Source organism: Bufo gargarizans, chromosome 11, assembly GCF_014858855.1.
Source record: "Bufo gargarizans isolate SCDJY-AF-19 chromosome 11, ASM1485885v1, whole genome shotgun sequence".
NCBI classification, from domain to species: Eukaryota; Metazoa; Chordata; class Amphibia; order Anura; family Bufonidae; genus Bufo; species Bufo gargarizans.
Window position 1 is genome coordinate 71,058,181 of NC_058090.1, and position 19,648 is coordinate 71,077,828.

Genomic DNA, 19,648 nt, shown 5'->3' on the forward strand with positions numbered 1-19,648 from the left:
GTCATATGGTCTCAATACCGAAAAAACGCTTCCATTTTGTCCTCATTCATTGTCAATGGGGACAAAATGTAACTAAACAGAATGTAATGCGTTCTCATACTGAAGAGCAAACCGCAGCATGCTGCGGTTTGCTTTCCGTCCTGGGATGCGGAGCAAGACGGATCCGTTATGACCCACAATGTAAGTCAGCGACACAATAGAAAACGGATCCGTCCCCCATTGACTTTCAGTGGAGTTCATGATGGATCCGTCTTGGCTATGTTAAAGATAATGCAACCGGATCCGTTCGTAACAGATGTAGATGGTTGTATTATCAGTAACGGAAGCGTTTTTGCTGAGCCCTGCCGGATCCAGCAAAAACACTAGTGTGAAAGTAGTAGTGACAGAATGGCACAGCGTATAAAGACATAATTAGAAAACGTACCAAGCCGAGGTCTATACCAGGAGAGTCCAAACCAAAACAGAATCACAACCAGTAAGTCAGAGTCGGGGTAAAAGCCAGGCCAGGTCAGGAATAGCAACTTCACAGGAACAAATGCTAGTGTGGCAATGCAAAGGATGAAACCAATCACAGGCAACCTGAGACCAGCAAGCTGCCTGTTTAAGTAGGCAGCACTTCCTAGTCATAACGCATGACTGATGACATCAGAGCATCTCCAGTTGGTTAGCAATTCCTAAACCAAGAAGCCCAGCCTCTTTGAACTGACAACTGAATGCCAGCAAACAATGCTGCCTGCTGAGGAACGCACGGTTGGAAGAACGTGACAGAGAGGAAGGGTACAATTCCTGTATCCTCAGGATAGCTAGTCAATATCAGATTGGTGTGGCCCAACTGCTGACAACTTGCCAATCAGCTGTATGAAGAGAATGTAGTGCTCATACAAGTGAAGTGTTCTCTTCACTGTTTATCTGCTTGCTGTCGACATTGCTGTGGTGAGCAGTGTAATTACAGCTGCTCCATCCCATTCACTTTAATGAAATGGCTCTGCCCTGTTCAATTTTATTCACTTTGGAAATAAATCCTCGCTTTGGATGTTTTTTAAAAAAACGTAATTTCATTTTTTTCTACAGAGGGGATGAAAATGAGAAGTTCTAAGCCCGAAACTAATGGAAATGCTAAAGTTACTAAAGCTGTAAGTATACACTGCACAAGATGTTCTGCTGGCAGCTGTTGCAACCGGAAAAGTAGTCGGTTGCCAAAATGTTAATCACAGAGCCACTGTCCATTGATTGGTGCAAGTTTCACAGGTATTACAGGTAAGAAGGTGTCTTCCCTGCTAAAAGGGAACTTGCCATGTAAAACATCTGCAGCGAGCAAGTCATAAAGAAGGAGCTGAGCATTCATTTAAATCCCAGCTCCTTCAATGCGTAAAAGAGTCATGCGAGCAGGTCTAATTAGTGATTGACATCCTTCCTTATATGAGGGTACATACAGAAATAGTTATGTGTGTCATTATGTAGGACTTCCCACAGGACTTCTAATCATGGAAACAGCAGCAGTTTTCATGCAAAAATTACCACGTTACGCTGAATAATTTCCCACAGGTGCGAAGTACATTGAGTATTAGCACATAAATTGAATTGGACAACTTTAAAGGTGTCGGCCCTTTAAAGAGTAATGAGGGGGGAGTCACAGAGAGCGATGAGGAGAAAGCAAAGCTGTTAAATATTTTTTTTCTCCAATGTATTCACTGAGGAAAATAAATTGTCAGATGACATGCAGAATGCAAAAATAAATTCCCCATTAAAAGTGTCCCGTCTGACCCAGGAAGAAGTACAACAGCGACTTAAAAAGATTAAAATAGACAAATCGCCAGGACCGGATGACATACACCCCCGTATCCTAAAGGTATTAAGTAATGTCATAGCCAGACCCTTATTTCTGATATTTGCAGACTCTATACTGACAGGGAATGTCCCACAGGATTGGCGCATGGCAAATGTGGTGCCAATATTCAAAAAGGGGCCAAAAACAGAGCCTGGAAACTATAGGCCGGTAAGTTTAACATCTGTTGTGGGTAAACTGTTTGAAGGTTTTCTGAGAGATGCTATATTAGAGCATCTCAACAGAAATAAGCAAATAACGCCATATCAGCATGGCTTCGTGAGAGATCGGTCATGTCAGACTAATTTAATCAGTTTCTATGAGGAGGTAAGTTCTAGACTTGACAGCGGCGAATCAATGGATGGCGTATATCTGGACTTCTCCAAAGCATTTGACACTGTACCACATAAAAGGTTAGTATATAAAATGAGAATGCTCGGACTGGGAGAAAACGTCTGTATGTGGGTAAGTAACTGGCTCAGTGATAGAAAACAGAGGATGGTTATTAACGGTACACACTCAGATTGGGTCACTGTCACTAGTGGGGTACCTCAGGGGTCAGTATTGGGCCCTATTCTCTTCAATATATTTATTAATGATCTTGTAGAAGGCTTGCATAGTAAAGTATCAATTTTCGCAGATGACCCTAAACTGTGTAAAGTAATTTACACTGATGAGGACAGTATACTACTACAGAGGGATCTGGATAGATTGGAGGCTTGGGCAGATAAGTGGCAGATGAGGTTTAACACTGATAAATGTAAAGTTATGCACATGGGAAGGAAAAATGCAAGTCACCCGTACATACTAAATGGTAAAACACTCTGTAAACACTGACATGGAAAAGGATCTAGGAATTTTAATAAACAGCAAACTAAGCTGCCAGGCAGCTTCTGCCAAGGCCAATAAGATAATGGGTTGCATCAAAAGGGGCATAGATGCCCGTGATAAGAACATAGTCCTACCACTTTACAAATCGCTAGTCAGACCACACATGGAGTACTGTGTACAGTTCTGGGCTCCTGTAAACAAGGCAAACATAGCAGAGCTGGAGAAGGTCCAGAGGAGGGCATGTAAAGTAATAACTGGAATGGGGCAACTACAGTACCCTGAAAGATTATTAAAATTAGGGTTATTCACTTTAGAAAAAAGACGACTGAGGGGAGATCTAATTACTATGTATAAATATATCAAGGGTCAGTACAGAGATCTATCCCATCAGCTATTTATCCCCAGGACTGTGACTGTGACGAGGGGACATCCTCTGCGTCTGGAGGAAAGAAGGTTTGTACACAAACTTAGAAGAGGATTCTTTACGGTAAGAGCAGTGAGACTCTGGAACTCTCTGCCTGAGGAGATGGTGAGTACAATAAAGGAATTCAAGAGGGGCCTGGACGTATTTCTGGAGCTTAATAATATTACAGGCTATAGCTACTAGAGAGGGGTCGTTGATCCAGGGAGTTATTCTGATTGCCTGATTGGAGTCGGGAAGGAATTTTTTATTCCCCTAAAGTGGAGAAAATTGGCTTCTACCTCACAGGTTTTTTTTTTTTTGCCTTCCTCTGGATCAACTTGCAGGATGACAGGCCGAACTGGATGGACAAATGTCTTTTTTCGGCCTTATGTACTATGTTACTATGTTACAAAACTGTTTTATTTCCTCCTGCTAAAAATAGGTCTGTTTTAAAGGGAACCATTCATGTTGTACATGCAGTCTTATCTGTGAATGGCACTGTATAAATACCATGCACAGATAGGACTGCATATACAACGTGAATGGTTCCCTTTAAAACAGACCTATTTTAGTATTCGGGACCAAGCTATTTTATTATTAATTCATTGACTCATTCCAAGAGCCAGACCTTTTTTAAATTTCAAGCAACAAAGCTGTATCATGTTTTTTTGTTGTTGTAGTTTTTACTGGCCCAATTTTGGGGCACATGTCATTTATTAGCTAACTTAATTAGTTTTTCAATCATTTTTATTTATTTATTACACTACACACAATACATGAATGCCCATCCATGCAATAAAAAAGGGGTTCTAGACCGCCAAAATGGGAGCCACCCCTGCAGTGCTGCCCTAGTTTTATCTTGTGGTGGTGGGGAGGGGGAGCGGATGGCCTTGTAGAGGACATATGTGCAACGGCTGTCTTTTTATGAGACAAGCACTTTTAACTTTTCTTTTTCTGGGAATGGGAAAAACAGCATGTTTTTCAGGCACTGTGATTTAAATCATTCTGTTCTATAAGTCATCACGATTGCAAGGTTGCCAGAAATCAATTTATTTATTATATGATGAACTGATGAAGATCACAGGCGATCAGTGCTTTAGGTACAAACCCAGCTAAGGCCTCTTTCACACTTGCGTTGTCCGGATCCGGCGTGTATTCCCCTTGCCGGAATTACACGCCGGATCCGGAAAAACGCAAGTGAACTGAAAGCAATTGAAGACTGATCCGTCTTCAAAATGCTTTCAGTGTTACTATGGCAGCCAGGACACTATTAAAGTCCTGGTTACCATAGTAGTAGTGGGGAGCGGTATATTTACAGTCTGTGCGGCTCCCGGGGCGCTCCAGAATGACGTCAGAGTGCCCCACGCGCATGGATGATGTCACTCTGGAGCGCCCCGGGAGCCGCACGGACGGTAAGTATGCTGCTCCCCCGCTCCCCACTACACTTTACCATGGCTGCCAGGACTTTAGCGTCCCGGCAGCCATGGTAACCATTCAGTAAAAGCTAAACGTCGGATCCGGCAATGCGCCGAAACGACGTTTAGCTTAAGGCCAGATCCGGATTAATGCCTTTCAATGGCATTAATTCCAGATCCGGCCTTGCGGCAAGTCTTCAGGATTTTTGGCCGGAGCAAAGAGCGCAGCATGCTGCAGTATTTTCTCCGGCCAAAAAAACGTTCCGGTCCGGAACTGAAGACATCCTGATGCATCCTGAACGGATTTCTCTCCATTCAGAATGCATTTGGATAAAACTGATCAGGATTCTTCCGGCATAGAGCCCCGACGACGGAACTCTATGCCGGAAGAAAACAACGCAAGTGTGAAAGAGCCCTGAAACAGTAAGGATATCATACACTCACCATAGAAACATAGAATGTGTCGGCAGATGAGAACCATTTGGCCCATCTAGTCTGCCCAATATACTGAATACTATGAATAGCTCTTGGCCCTATCTTATATGAAGGATGGCCTTATGCCTATCCCATGCATGCTTAACCCCTTTAGGACACAGCCATATTTCACCTTAAGGACCAGGCCATTTTTCCCTTTCGCCCATGACAGCACCCTTGAGAGACCGCCTCCATCCAGGACAGGAAACAGGAACTTTCGTGGAGAGCTCATAAGGAGGAGCATGGCCCCGAGACCACCAGTTCCTGTTTCCTGTCCTAGACAGAGGACGGTTCGTGGAGAGAGGAAAGAAAAGCTAGGCTGCAGGGCCCCGGAGGAATTGTTCTAAATTGGGGTTACCTGTTCCGGCATAAGTCTCCTCTAGGAGCCGCCGGCCGGAGTCTGGGGTCTGCTGCTGGGGTCTGGCTTACGCTGCGCTGGCGATACTCTGCAGTCCCGGGCTCACCGAGAGGTGCGTTCGGCACGCCGGTCCTGCCCGACAGTGTTCAGGCGGGCCGGGGCCTTCTTCTTGCCGCGCGCAGGGGGAACTAAAATCTCGCGATGCCAGCGAGATCCGGGTCTCGGTAGAGACTTCCGGTTTTTGGAACGCACGCAGCGTGCGTTCCGGAAGTAGGAAGAGCCTTCTCCTACTTAGGCCGCAGAGGGTTTCCAGCAGGACCCGACCGAGGAGATTGAACCCACAGGCGCACGGTCAGCAGCAGCCCAGCCAGCCAGCCAGCCTTACAGGGATTTCCTTTGGATCCGGGGAGTCACTCTCTATCCCACAGCAGCATGGAGGAGGAGAGTGCCCTACGCGCCGATCAACAGGAGGGTCATGAGATCAGACCGGTACTCCTGGTGGGGTAAGGGGGATCATTCCCCACCATTTATTTCATTTTTTAAGCTAAATCTCCTTTCCCTCTTGTTTCTTCCTGTATTCAGACTACAAAAGAGGGCCCTAGAAAGGCAATTTCAAAGACCAGAGGGAAGGAGTGTGCCGTCTGTAAAAAGAAACTGGCCCCCTCTTGGTTGAAAAAGCTATGCCAAAGTTGTATTGAGAAACTAGTGGAGGAGGAGTCCCCATCCCTTCTACAGAGTATTAGGGAGATGGTAAAGACGGAGGTTTCGGATTCCCTGAAAGATTTCAAAAAGAGCTTTCCCGCAGTAGCCTCTACCTCCCTGGGAACCAGATCAAGCACAGCTAATAGATCTGACTCAGATCCCTTAGAGGATAGTGATACGGGAGAAATCCTAGATAGCCCTGACTCGTCCCAGGATGAGGAGTCCACGGGCAGGCCACTTTTTTCCCCCGATGATACGGAAGCTTTACTGAAAGCAGTTCGTGCGACTATGAAAGTAGACGAACCCAAAGACCCAAGATCCGTTCAGGATATCATGTTTGGTGATCTCGGGCAGAAAAAATCTAGAGTATTTCCCGTTAACGAGAATATAAAGTTTTTAATACAGAGGGAATGGAAAAGACCCGATAAAAAGTTTTTTGTGCCAAAAAATGTAAAAAGGAAATATCCCTTTGACGAGGCAGACTCAGTAAACTGGGACAGACCCCCTAAATTGGACGCACCTGTGGCAAAAATTTCAAAAAGATCGGCCCTTCCGTTTGAGGACTTGGGTTCTCTTAAAGACCCTATGGATAAGCGAGCAGAGGTTTACCTAAAAAAAGTTTGGGAGACCTCAGCCCAAGCATTCAAACCAAATATTGCCGCCACATCCACTGCTAGGTCTCTGAAATTATGGCTAGAGGAATTAGAATCTCACATTCAGAACAAGACCCCGAGAGATCAATTGTTAACCGTTTTCCCCACTCTACTTAAAGCAGTAGACTTTATTTCTGATGCAACAGCCGATGCTTTAAAATTAAATGCTAGGTCAGCTGCTCTTTCAAATTCAGCCAGACGAGCTATTTGGCTAAAAGGTTGGTCGGGAGACACGGGATCTAAAAATAAGCTTTGTGCAATTCCTTGTCAGGGCGATTATCTTTTTGGATCCGTCTTAGACGACCTTTTGGATAAAGCCTCGGACAATAAAAAAGGATTCCCTGTCTCCAGACCCCCGAAAAAACAACGTTTTTTTCGCAAAAACAAGAAGGATTTTTTTAGGGGGCAGAGGAAAGACTTCAGAGCTACTTCAGAATAGGAAAAGCAAGGGGTTTCTCTTCAGTTCCCAATCCTCCTCAACCTCTAAACCATCACAACAATGACGGTTTCTCTCCCGTGGGGGGCAGACTTTCTCTCTTCCTCTACGCCTGGGAGAAAATCTCCTCAAGTCCCTGGATTTTAGGCGTTATAAAGGAAGGGTTTTGTCTAGAGTTTGTCTCCCGCCCACCGGACAGATTCAAAATCACAAATTTTCTAGGAAACCCGGGGAAAAATCTAGCCTTACAACAAGAGATTGTATCCCTACTTCGGAAAAATGTTCTAATCCCGGTGCCGGAGGCAGAGAAGGGCGAGGGTTTTTACTCCTCCCTTTTTCTGGTCCCCAAACCGGATGGAACATTCAGAACTATTATAAATCTAAAGGATTTAAATCAATTCCTCTCTTACAAAAAATTCAGAATGGAGTCGATCCAATCAGTCATAAAACATCTATTCAGGGGCTGCTTCATGGCTACGATAGACGTAAGAGATGCGTACTACCACATTCCCATTCGGCTAGACTGTCAAAAATTCCTCAGAGTCGCGGTTTCTATAGGAGGTCACATCCAGCACTTGCAATACACAGCCCTTCCCTTTGGGATTTCTCAAGCTCCCAGACTTTTCACGAAAGTCATGGCAGAAGTCATGGCTCATGTAAGGGAAAAAGACATTTTACTAATACCTTACTTAGACGATCTCCTGGTGGTAGCAGAGTCAAAATCCATTCTAGAAGCACACCTCAAAAAAGTAGTGCAGATCCTAGAAGACCTCGGCTGGCAAATAAACGGAGAAAAATCCCATTTAATTCCTTCCCAAGTTTGCATCTTTTTAGGGATGATACTGGACTCAAAGAAACTACTCTGTATTCTACCCCAGGACAAGATTCAGAGATTAATACAACAGGTTCAGTCCCTGATATCGGCAGAGAACCCTACTATCAGACAAGCAATGGCAGTCTTGGGCAGAATGACCTCCACTATACCAGCGGTCAGTTGGAGCCATCTTCACTCCAGACCCCTACAGTGGCAAATTCTGAAGGAGTGGCAGGGCTCCCTCCGCCCATTAGACACACCTTTCACACTGACCCCCCAAGTGATCCAGTCCCTTCACTGGTGGCTGAACCCCGTAAACCTGTCCCAGGGGCTCCCTTGGTTCCAACAAGACTTTGTTACCCTTACCACCGACGCAAGTCCTTCCGGGTGGGGGGCCTGTTGCCAAGGGGACTTAAGACAAGGTGTTTGGGAAAGAGAGCAGAGTCTAGACTCCCAAAACATGAGGGAACTGAGGGCGGTCTTTTTCGCCTTAAAAGAGTTCCTTCCTTTACTACAGGGAAAGTCTATAAAAGTTTTTTCAGACAACGCCACAGTGGTCTCCTATCTGAACAAACAAGGAGGAACCAGATCAGAAAATCTTATGCAGTTAACAACGGATATCTTTTCCCTTATAATTCCTTCTGTGCCGTCCCTTATGGCAATACATCTAAAAGGTTCAGAAAACAAAGTGGCAGATTTCTTAAGTCGAAATACACTAGACCAGGGCGAATGGTGTCTGAACCAAAGGGTGTTCGATCAAATAATTCGACTTTGGGGTCGTCCTCATCTGGATTTGTTCGCCACCAGAGAAAACAGAAAGTGTCATCGTTTCTTTTCCCTCAGCACGAGAGATTCACCAACAGGGATAGATGCCTTCTCCCTTCCCTGGCCGAACCAGCTCCTCTACGCCTTTCCTCCATTAAGGCTTCTTCCAAGATTCTTACAGAAGCTGAGACAAGAAAGAACAACAGTGATCTTAATTGCTCCTTTCTGGCCCAGAAGAACCTGGTTCACCTGGTTGAGGAAGCTATCCTTGACGGACCCTTGGATTCTCCCGGAGTGGCAAGATCTTCTATCCCAAGGACCAGTCAATCATCCGAGTGTGAAGCAGCTACACCTAACAGCATGGCTCTTGAGGGGGAAATCCTAGAAAGTAGAGGACTCTCCAAGAGCGTAGTTTCCACTTTACTATCCTGCAGAAAGGATGTCACCTCCTCTATTTATCTCAGGATTTGGAACACCTTCCAGAAGTTTGCCAAGGATCCAGTGAATCCTTTAAATCCCCCACCTATGTGTAGGATTTTAGATTTTTTGCAAGCTGGACATGAAAAAAATTTGAGGCCAAGTACTCTTAAAGTACAGGTATCCGCTTTGAGTGCGTTCTTTGATTCTCCCATCGCTAGCCACCCGTGGGTCCGAAGATTCTTTAAAGCCGTCAGCAGGCTTAGGCCTATACCTGGACCTTCAATTCCCCCCTGGGACCTCAACTTGGTCCTTACTAGCCTCACAGAACCTCCCTTTGAGCCACTTAAACAGTTGCCTATAAAGATCTTGTCTTTCAAAACAGCGTTTCTTGTGGCAATTACCTCAGCAAGGAGGGTTGGTGAGATTTCAGCCTTCTCTACCTCGCCTCCTTACACTAACATCTTAGATGATAGGGTTCTTATTAAACCAGATCCTTCCTTCTTACCGAAAGTGGTTTCTATGTTCCATAGAACGCAGGACATTATACTTCCTTCCCTGTGCCAAGATCCGAAAAATGAAAAAGAGGAAAAACTGCACTGTTTAGATGTAAAAAGATGCCTATCTCATTATCTGGAGGTTACTAGTCAGTGGAGGAAAACCTCAAAACTCTTCATTCAGTTTAGTGGGAAAAATAAGGGCCTCCCAGCCTCTTCTAAAACCCTTTCCAGATGGATCGTGAGAGCCATTAATTTGGCCTATTCTTCAGCTGGAAAGGCTCCCCCGGGGGGCTTTGGTGCTCATTCTACAAGATCAGTCTCCACCACTTGGGCAGAAAGGGCTGACGCTACCCTAGAACAAATTTGTAGAGCAGCCACATGGCAGTCGCCTGGCACCTTTTTCCGTCACTACAGATTGGACCTAGGCAATAGAGAACAGCTAGCCTTCGGTAGGAAAGTCCTCCAGGCGGTAGTCCCACCCTAAGAAATAAAGGGATTTCTATTCTAGTCGTCTCTCAAGGGTGCTGTCATGGGCGAAAGGGAAATTTAAGATTACACTTACCGGTAATCACTTTTCCATAAGCCCATGACAGCACCCGGGTTTATTCCCACCCTGATATACAAAAAAAAAAAAAAAAAATATATAATATATACATATACAAAAAAAAAAAAAAAGGGATAAGAGTGTGGTCTAGGACAAGTTCTTGCGATTAACTGGTGGTCTCGGGGCCATGCTCCTCCTTATGAGCTCTCCACGAAAGTTCCTGTTTCCTGTCCTGGATGGAGGCGGTCTCTCAAGGGTGCTGTCATGGGCTTATGGAAAAGTGATTACCGGTAAGTGTAATCTTAAATTTTTTGCAAATCTGACCAGTGTTACTTTAAGTGGTGATAACTTTAAAACGCTTTTACTTATCCAGGCCATTCTGAGATAGGTTTTTTTTTTTTTTGTCACATATTGTATTTCATGACACTGGTAAAATGAAGTAAAAAAAAAATCATTTTTATTTTTAAATACCAGATTTACAAAAAATTTGGAAAAAATTGCAAATTTCTATTTCTCTACTTCTATAATACATAATAATACCACCAAAAAGAGTTATTACTTTACATTCCCCATATGTCTACTTCATGTTTGGATCATTTTGGCAATTACATTTTAGTTTTTGGGGACGTTACAAGGTGTAGAAGCAAATCTTGAAATTTTTCAGAAATGTTCAAAAAAACAATTTTTAGGCACCAGTTCAGGTCTGAAGTCACTTTGTGAGGGTTGCATAATAGAAACCACCCAAAAAAAATAATTTTGGTGTCAAGTCTGAGAACCAGTTTTTTATCCGATTTGTCAGTGGCTAAATTGGGATATAAATTAGGTTGAATAGGGGAATCTCGCCCCTCGTACACACAAAACTTGTACCCTGAGGTACTCTTGTACAGCTTCACGCCATACCTCACCCGATTAGAGGGAACATACTGGCGGAAAAGGATACTCCCCCTTGAAAGCAATGAGAGACTTATCAACCGCGACCTCCCTTCCAGATACATAGGCCTGTACAAATTTGGCCCCAAAGTGACCGGCCTGATTTTGTACAGGTGGTCTTAGGCAGGATCACCTTGGGGGGACATGCTGCATTATCTGCATAATGCAGGCATTTCCGGATGACCTCAAACCGTGAGCGTGTCATGGCCATACTGTAAAGTGGGGTCTGGTAGAGGATGTCCCCACTCCAGTAATGCCTGACACTAGGTTTCTTGACTAGGCCCATGTGCAGCACGAGGCCCCAAAATGTCCTCATCTCGGCTGCACTGACCGGGGTCCAGCCACCTGGCCTAGCCAAAAAGGAGCCCGGGTGTTGAGCAACAAACTGTTAGGCATACAGGTTTGTTTGCTTCACCATTAGATTTACTTAGTGGTCACTGAAAAAAAGACTAAAATAGTCGTATTCAGTGAAGCCCACTGTGGAAATCTGGATTCCTGGTTGGCCTACAAAATCAGGAATCACGGGCTCAAAAGACTCTAGGGTACACCAGACAAGTTCACCAGCAGGGGGCTCCGGTGGATTTAACTGATGGGCCGGAAAACTAGTACGAGCCCCAGAGCAGCTCGTACTAGGGTGGACCACAGGGTCCCTAGCATGGTGGTCCCCTTGCTCCGCCTGGCGGCGTCTCCGCCGCCTTAGGGGCTCATCATCATCACTAGATGATGAGGATGCGGATAACAAAAGGAAAGTGGAGTAATCCTCGTCCTCACTGGTACTCTGAGTCGGAGGCAAGCTTAGCATATGCCTCCTCGGCCGAGAACATCCGGCAGGCCATAGGGGAGTGTGTGTCTAAATTTTTCAGTGTGCGTGTGGGCACGGGTGTGTGCGAACTTGGCATAAACCTAACGGACAAAAAAAAAAAGGAAAAAATTAGAAAAATTAGAAAATTCAAAATCGCTGATCAACCGTCTGAAGTTGATCAGCAGTGGGGTGTGTGTTGCGCTAACAGTGGCCGGACGCTAAGAGTGCCGGCCACAGTCAGCATACACACAACAACAAAAAAACTGCACCCCCAAATTTTGGGGGGGGGGGGTCTAGGATCACACAGCTGTGCTGTGGACCCCAGACACCCGATTTAGGGTGATTCAATCAGTAACTGTTTTTTTTTTTTTTTTCTTCAACTAACTTTCCCTAAATATCCCTGCCTAATCTAACTTGTCCCTAACTTTTCCCTAAATATCTGGGGGTGCTGGGGCACAGATGGGGTGCTGGATCCTGATCACTGCACAGATGGGGGGTGCTGGATCCTGATCACTGCACAGATGGGGGGTGCTGGCTCGGAGATCCGACGCAGCGGATCCCGGACTGAAAAGGAGGAAGAGAGGAGCGCTGCGATGATTCGAACCTCCCGCCCGCCGAGCCGACTAATGAGAGGCGATCCTGAGAGGTGATGTCACATCACCTCTCAGGATCGCAGGATGGTGATTGGTAGTGTATTATCACACCACCGATCGCAGCAAACCCCCAGCTGCCTGCTCAATGATTTGAGCAGGCACCAGGTTCCGATCACCGCCTGCCGAGCGGCAGTGATCGGAAATGCATAGGACGTACCGGTACATCTGGTGTCCTTAAGGATCGGGACATCAGGGCGTACCGGTAAGCCCTATGTCCTAAACAGGTTAAACTCCTTCACTGTATTTGCAGCTACCACTTCTGCAGGAAGGCTATTCCATGCGTCCATTACTCTCAGTAAAGTAATACTTTTAAACCTTTGCCCCCCTCTAATTTAAAACGATGTTCTCTTGGCGTAGTTTTTCTTCTTTTAAATATTCTCTCCTCTTTTAACTTGTTGATTCCCTTTATGTATTTAAAAGTTTCTTTCATATCCCCTCTGTCTCGTCTTTCTTCCAAGCTATACATGTTAAGGTCCATTAATCTTTCCTGGTAAGTTTTATCCTGCAATCCATGTACTAGCTTAGTAGCTCTTCTCTGAACTGTCTCCAAAGTATCCAATATCCTTCTGGAGATATGGTCTCCAGTACTGCGCACAATACTCCAAATGAGGTCTCACTAGTGCTCTGTAGAGCGGCATGAACGCCTCCCTCTTTCTACTGGTAATGCCTCTCCCTATACACCCAAGCATTCTGCTAGCATTTCCTGCTGCTCTATTACATTGTTTGCCTACCTTTAAGTCTTCTGAAATAATGACCCCTAAATCCCTTTCCTCAGATACTGAGGTTAGGACTGTATCACTGATTTTATATTCTGCTCTTGGGTTTTTATGCCCCTGGTGCATTATCTTGCACTTATCAACATTAAATTTTAGTTGCCAGATTTTTGACCATTCCTCTAGTTTTCCTAAATCCTTTTCCATTTGGTGTATCCCTCCAGGGACATCAACCCTGTTACAAATCTTTGTGTCATCAGCAAAAAGACACACCTTACCATCGAGGACTTCTGCAATTTCGCTGATAAAGATATTAACCAGCTCAGGACCGCCGTACGCAGGATTGCGTCCTGGCGGCGGCCCTGAAATTCCTCCTGGACGCGCCGGCGCGTTCTCTCGCGAGACACGAGATTTCCTGTGAACGCACGCACACAGGCACGCGCGTTCACAGGATCGGCAGGTAAACAAGTGCATCTACAGCCTTCTAGCGGCGATCGTTCGCTGGGAGGCTCTAGATGCGTTTTTTTTTTTTTGTTTTTGTTTTTTAACCCCTAAAAGGTATATTAGACTCTGTTTTGATAACAGCGTCTAATATACCTGCTACCTGGTCCTCTGGTGGTCCCTTTTGCTTGGCTCGACCACCAGAGGACACAGGCAGCTCTGTAAAGTAGCACCAAACACCACCACACTACACCCTCCCCTGTCACTTATTAACCCCTGATCACCCCATATAAACTCCCTGATCACCCCCCTGTAAGGCTCCATTCACACATTTTGCAGATCCGTGGATCCACAAAACACATACGGACGTCTGAATGGAGCCTTACAGGGGGGTGATCAATGACATGGGGTGATCAGGAAATCTATATGGGGTTATTGCCCCCCTGTACGGCTCCATTCAGACGTCCGTATCTGTTTTGCGGATCCGCGGGGGGGGTGATCACCCCATATAGATTTCCTTTCATTGATCACCCCCCTGTAAGGCTCCATTCAGACGTCCATATGTTCCTGGAGGGATCACCCCATATAGACTCCCTGATCACCCCCCTGTCATTGATCACCCCCCTGTAAGGCTCCATTCAGAGGTCTGTATGTGTTTTGCAGATCCGCGGATCCGCAAAACACATACGGACGTCTGAATGGAGCCTTACAGGGGGGTGATCACCCCATATAGGTTTCCCGATCACCCCCCTTTCATTGATCACCCCCCTGTAAGGCTCCATTCAGACATCCGTATGTGTTTTGCACCGCGAATCTGCAAAACACGGACACCGGCAATGTGCTTTCCGCATTTTGCGGATCCGCACATTGCCAGAACTATATAGAAAATGCCTTTTCTTGTCCGCAATTGCGGACAAGTATAGGACATGTTCTATAGGCTCTACAAAAAACGCAGTGTTCGCCCGATCAGGCCTGATCTTGTGCGCACACTTGCGTTCAGTCCGCCCCACCGCAGTGACAGAATTTTTTTTTTTCTGATCACTGCAAAAACCCCGTAAAATCGCTGCGGCGCTATGCGCTATAAAAAGAGGGGCATCGCGAGTACATAGAAGATTATATTTTTTTGGGGCACAAGTTAGCGGAAATAGATTTTTTTTTATTTTTTCTTACAAAGTCTCATATTCCACTAACTTGTTACAAAAAATAACATCTCACATGAACTCACCATACCCCTCACGGAATCCAAATGCGTAAAAAAAATTTGACATTTATATTCCAGACTTCTTCTCACTATGTCCGTCACCGAATACCTTAGGGTGTCTACTTTCCAAAATGGGGTCATTTGTGGGGGTTTTCTACTGTCTGGGCATTGTAGAACCTCAGGGAACATGACAGGTGCTCAGAAAGTCAAAGCGGCTCCAAAATGCGGAAATTCACATTTTTGTACCATAGTTTGTAAACGCTATAACTTTTACCCAAACATTTTTTATTTATTTTTTTATCAGATAAAAAAGATATGTAGAACAATAAATTTTGAGAAAATTTATATAGAAATGTATTTTATTTTTTTAAAATTACAACTGAAAGTGAAAAATGTAATTTTTTTTGCAAAAATTTTGGTACATTTCGATTAATAACAAAAAAAAGTAAAAATTTCAGCAGCAATGAAATACCACCAAATGAAAGCTCTATTAGTGAGAAGAAAAGGAGGTAAAATTCATTTGGGTGGTAAGTTGTATGACCGAGCAAAAAACCATGAAAATAGCGTAGGGCAGAATTGTAAAAAGTGGTCTGGTCATTAACCACTTCAGCCCCGCTAGCTGAAACCTCCTTCATGACCAGAGCACTTTTTACACTTCTGCACTACACTCCTTTCACCGTTTATCGCTCGGTCATGCAACTTACCACCCAAATGAATTTTACCTCCTTTTCTTCTCACTAATAGAGCTTTCATTTGGTGGTATTTTATTGCTGCTGACATTTTTACTTTTTTTGTTATTAATCAAAATGTAACGATTTTTTTGCAAAAAAAATGAAATTTTTCACTTTTAGCTGTAAAATTTTGCAAAAAAAACGACATCCATATATACATTTTTCGCCAAATTTATTGTTCTACATGTCTTTGATAAAAAAAAATGTTTGGGCAAAAAAAAATGGTTTGGGTAAAAGTTATAGCATTTACAAACTATGGTACAAAAATTGGAATTTCCGCTTTTTGAAACAGCTCTGATTTTCTGAGCACCTGTCATGATTCCTGAGGTTCTACAATGCCCAAACAGTAGAAAACCCCCACAAATTACCCCATTTCGGAAAGTAGACACCCTAAGGTATTCGCTGATGGGCATAGTGAGTTCATAGAACTTTTTATTTTTTGTCACAAGTTAGCGGAAAATGATGATGATTTTTTATTTTTATTTTTTTTCTTACAAAGTCTCATATTCCTCTAACTTGCGACAAAAAATAAAAAATTCTAGGAACTCACCATGCCCCTCACAGAATACCTTGGGGTGTCTTCTTTCCAAAATGGGGTCACTTGTGGCGTAGTTATACTGCCCTGGCAATTTAGGGGCCCATATGTGTGAGAAGTACTTTGCAATCAAAATCTGTAAAAAATGACCGGTGAAATCCGAAAGGTGCACTTTGGAATATGTGCCCCTTTGCCCACCTTGGCATCAAAAAAGTGTCACATCTGGTATCGCCGTACTCAGGAGAAGTTGGGGAATGTGTTTTGGGGTGTCATACCCATGCTGGGTGAGAGAAATATCTTGGCAAAAGACAACTTTTCCCATTTTTTTATACAAAGTTGGCATTTGACCAAGATATTTTTCTCACCCAGCATGGGTATATGTAAAATGACACCCCAAAACACATTCCCCAACTTCTCCTGAGTACGGCGATACCAGATGTGTCACACTTTTTTGCTGCCAAGGTGGGCAAAGGGGCACATATTCCAAAGTGCACCTTTCGGATTTTGCAGGCCATTTTTACACATTTTGATTGCAAAGTACTTCTCACACATATGGGCCCCTAAATTGCCAGGGCAGTATAACTACCCCACAAGTGACCCCATTTTGGAAAGAAGACACCCCAAGGTATGCCGTGAGGGGCACAGCGAGTTCCTAGAATTTTATTTTTTTTGTCACAAGTTAGCGGAAAATGATGATTTTTTTTTTTTCTCTTTTTTTCTTACAAAGTCTCATATTCCACTAACTTGCGACAAAAAATAAAAAAATTCTAGGAACTCGCCATGCCCCTCACGGAATACCTTGAGGTGTCTTCTTTCCAAAATGGGGTCACTTGTGGCGTAGTTATCCTGCCCTGGCAATTTAGGGGCCCAAATGTGTGAGAAGTACTTTGCAATCAAAATGTGTAAAAAAAAAATGGCCTGCGAAATCCGAAAGGTGCACTTTGGAATATGTGCCCCTTTGCCCACCTTGGCTGCAAAAAAGTGTCACACATCTGGTATCGCCGTACTCAGGAGAAGTTGGGGAATGTGTTTTGGGGTGTCATTTTACATATACCCATGCTGGGTTAGAGAAATATCCTGGCAAAAGACAACTTTTCCAATTTTTTTATACAAAGTTGGCATTTGACCAAGATGTTTATCTCACCCAGCATGGGTATATGTAAAATGACACCCCAAAACACATTCCCCAACTTCTCCTGAGTACGGCGATACCAGATGTGTGACACTTTTTTGCAGCCTAGATGCGCAAAGGTGCCCAAATTCCTTTTAGGAGGGCATTTTTAGACATTTGGATCCCAGACTTCTTCTCACGCTTTAGGGCCCATAAAAAGCCAGGGCAGTATAAATACCCCACATGTGACCCCACTTTGGAAAGAAGACACCCCAAGGTATCCAATGAGGGGACTGGCAAGTTCATAGAATTTTTTTTTTTCGCATAAGTTAGCGGAAATTGATTTTTTTTTGTTTTTGTTTTTTCTCACAAAGTCTCACTTTCCGCTAACTTAGGACAAAAATTTAAATCTTTCATGGACTCAATATGCCCCTCAGCAAATACCTTGGGGTGTCTTCTTTCCAAAATGGGGTCAGTTGTGGGGTGTTTGTACTGCCCTGGCATTTGAGGGTCTCCGCAATCATTACATGTATGGCCAGCATTAGGAGTTTCTGCTATTCTCCTTATATTGAGCATACAGGTAATGAGATTTTTTTTTCCGTTCAGCCTCTGGGCTGAAAGAAAAAAATGACCGGCACAGATTTCTTCATTCGCATAGATCAATGTGGATGAAAAAATCTCTGCCAAAAAAAAAAAAGGACGGGAAAGGCGTCTGCCAGGACATAGGAGCTCCGCCCAACATCCATACCCACTTAGCTCGTATGCCCTGGCAAACCAGATTTCTCCATTCACATCAATCGATGTGGATGAATAAATCATTGCCGGGATTTTTTTTTTTTTTTTTTATATATATACAAAGTGTTTGCCAAAGCATAGGAACGCCGCCTCCTCCTCAGCTCGTATGCCTTGGCAAACGTATCTGTTACTGCAGAGGAGAAAATCTCGTCTTGCAGCGCCGCATACACCGACTTGCGTGTAATCTGACAGCAGCGCAATGCTTCTGTCAGAATGCACATCAGTGCTGCAGCTAGTAGATCGGTTGGTCCACCTGGAAGGTAAAAAAAGAAAAAAAAAAAAAAGAAAAAACCAGGCCGCAACGCAATAATTTTATTAACTTTGGAACAGAACATGTAAACTTTAACTTTTTGAACTAAACATTAACGTGTTTGCTTACTGGCGTTTATTTTATTTTTTTACCTTTATAGAACAAACCTCTCCTTCCCCATGGGTCAATGTGCAAAGCGCAAATCGCCCAAAGATGTGGCGAAGTGCGTTATGCACTTTGTCCCAGGTGAAAGGAGTCGTTTGCAGCAGCAGTGAGTGAATGGGCCCTAATAGCCCTGTGTGCCTGTCCTAGTGTGATGATCCCTATGCTAGGTGTACCTGTGTGTGGTACTTCTGGAAACACTCCCCTAAGCATAGGGCAGGGTGGTCAGGACAGTCAGGACAGAAATAGCGGGTGTCACGCCTTATTCCACTCCTGCTACAGACACAACATCTTTTTCGGGGTGACGGGTGGGTTGAGGTACCAGCAACGACATTGGGGAGATGTCGCTCGTGTAGATGGCTAACTACACTGGTGGATGGGGCCACGGAACCTCCTGGGTACAGGAGGTTCTCGATGATCTCTTCCTGAAATTTGAGGAAGGATCCAGTTCTCCCAGCCTTACTGTAGAGAACAAAACTATTATACAGAGCCAATTGAATTAAATATACAGACACCTTCTTATACCAGCGTCTGGTTCTGCGGGAAACTAAATACGGAGACAACATCTGGTCATTGAAGTCCACCCCTCCCATGTGAAGGTTATAGTCGTGGACTGAGAGGGGCTTTTCAATGACACGGGTTGCTCGCTCAATTTGGATTGTCGTGTCTGCGTGAATGGAGGAGAGCATGTAAACGTCACGCTTGTCTCTCCATTTCACCGCGAGCAGTTCTTCGTTACACAGTGCGGCCCTCTGCCCCCTTGCAAGACGGGTGCTAACGAGCCGTTGGGGGAAGCCCGCGCGACTAGTTCGCGCGGTACCACAGGCGCCAATCCGTTCTAGAAACAAATGCCTAAAGAGGGCCACAGTTGTGTAAATATTGTCCACATAAAGATGGTACCCCTTGCCGAATAAGGGTGACACCAAGTCCCAGACTATCTTCCCACTGCTCCCCAGGTAGTCAGGGCAACCGACCGGCTCCAGGGTCTGATCTTTTCCCTCATAGACACGAAATTTGTGTGTATAGCCTGTGGCCCTTTCACAGAGCTTATACAATTTGACCCCATACCGGGCGCGCTTGCTTGGGATGTATTGTTTGAAGCCAAGGCGCCCGGTAAAATGTATAAGGGACTCGTCTACGCAGATGTTTTGCTCTGCGGTATACATATCTGCAAATTTCAGGTTGAA

At 44.6% G+C, this 19,648-nt stretch overlaps 1 protein-coding gene across 2 annotated transcripts in view; it reads left to right on the forward strand.

Moving 5' to 3' along the window:
- The window catches only part of TMEM87A (transmembrane protein 87A), a 260,059-nt gene that overhangs the window by 198,333 nt on the left and 42,078 nt on the right, over nucleotides 1-19,648 (forward strand). For both annotated transcript variants that reach the window (XM_044271690.1, XM_044271691.1), the window contains exon 17: nucleotides 1,072-1,133. In XM_044271690.1, the coding sequence (XP_044127625.1) occupies nucleotides 1,072-1,133 (62 nt within the window). The remainder of the gene's footprint in view (nucleotides 1-1,071; nucleotides 1,134-19,648) is intronic.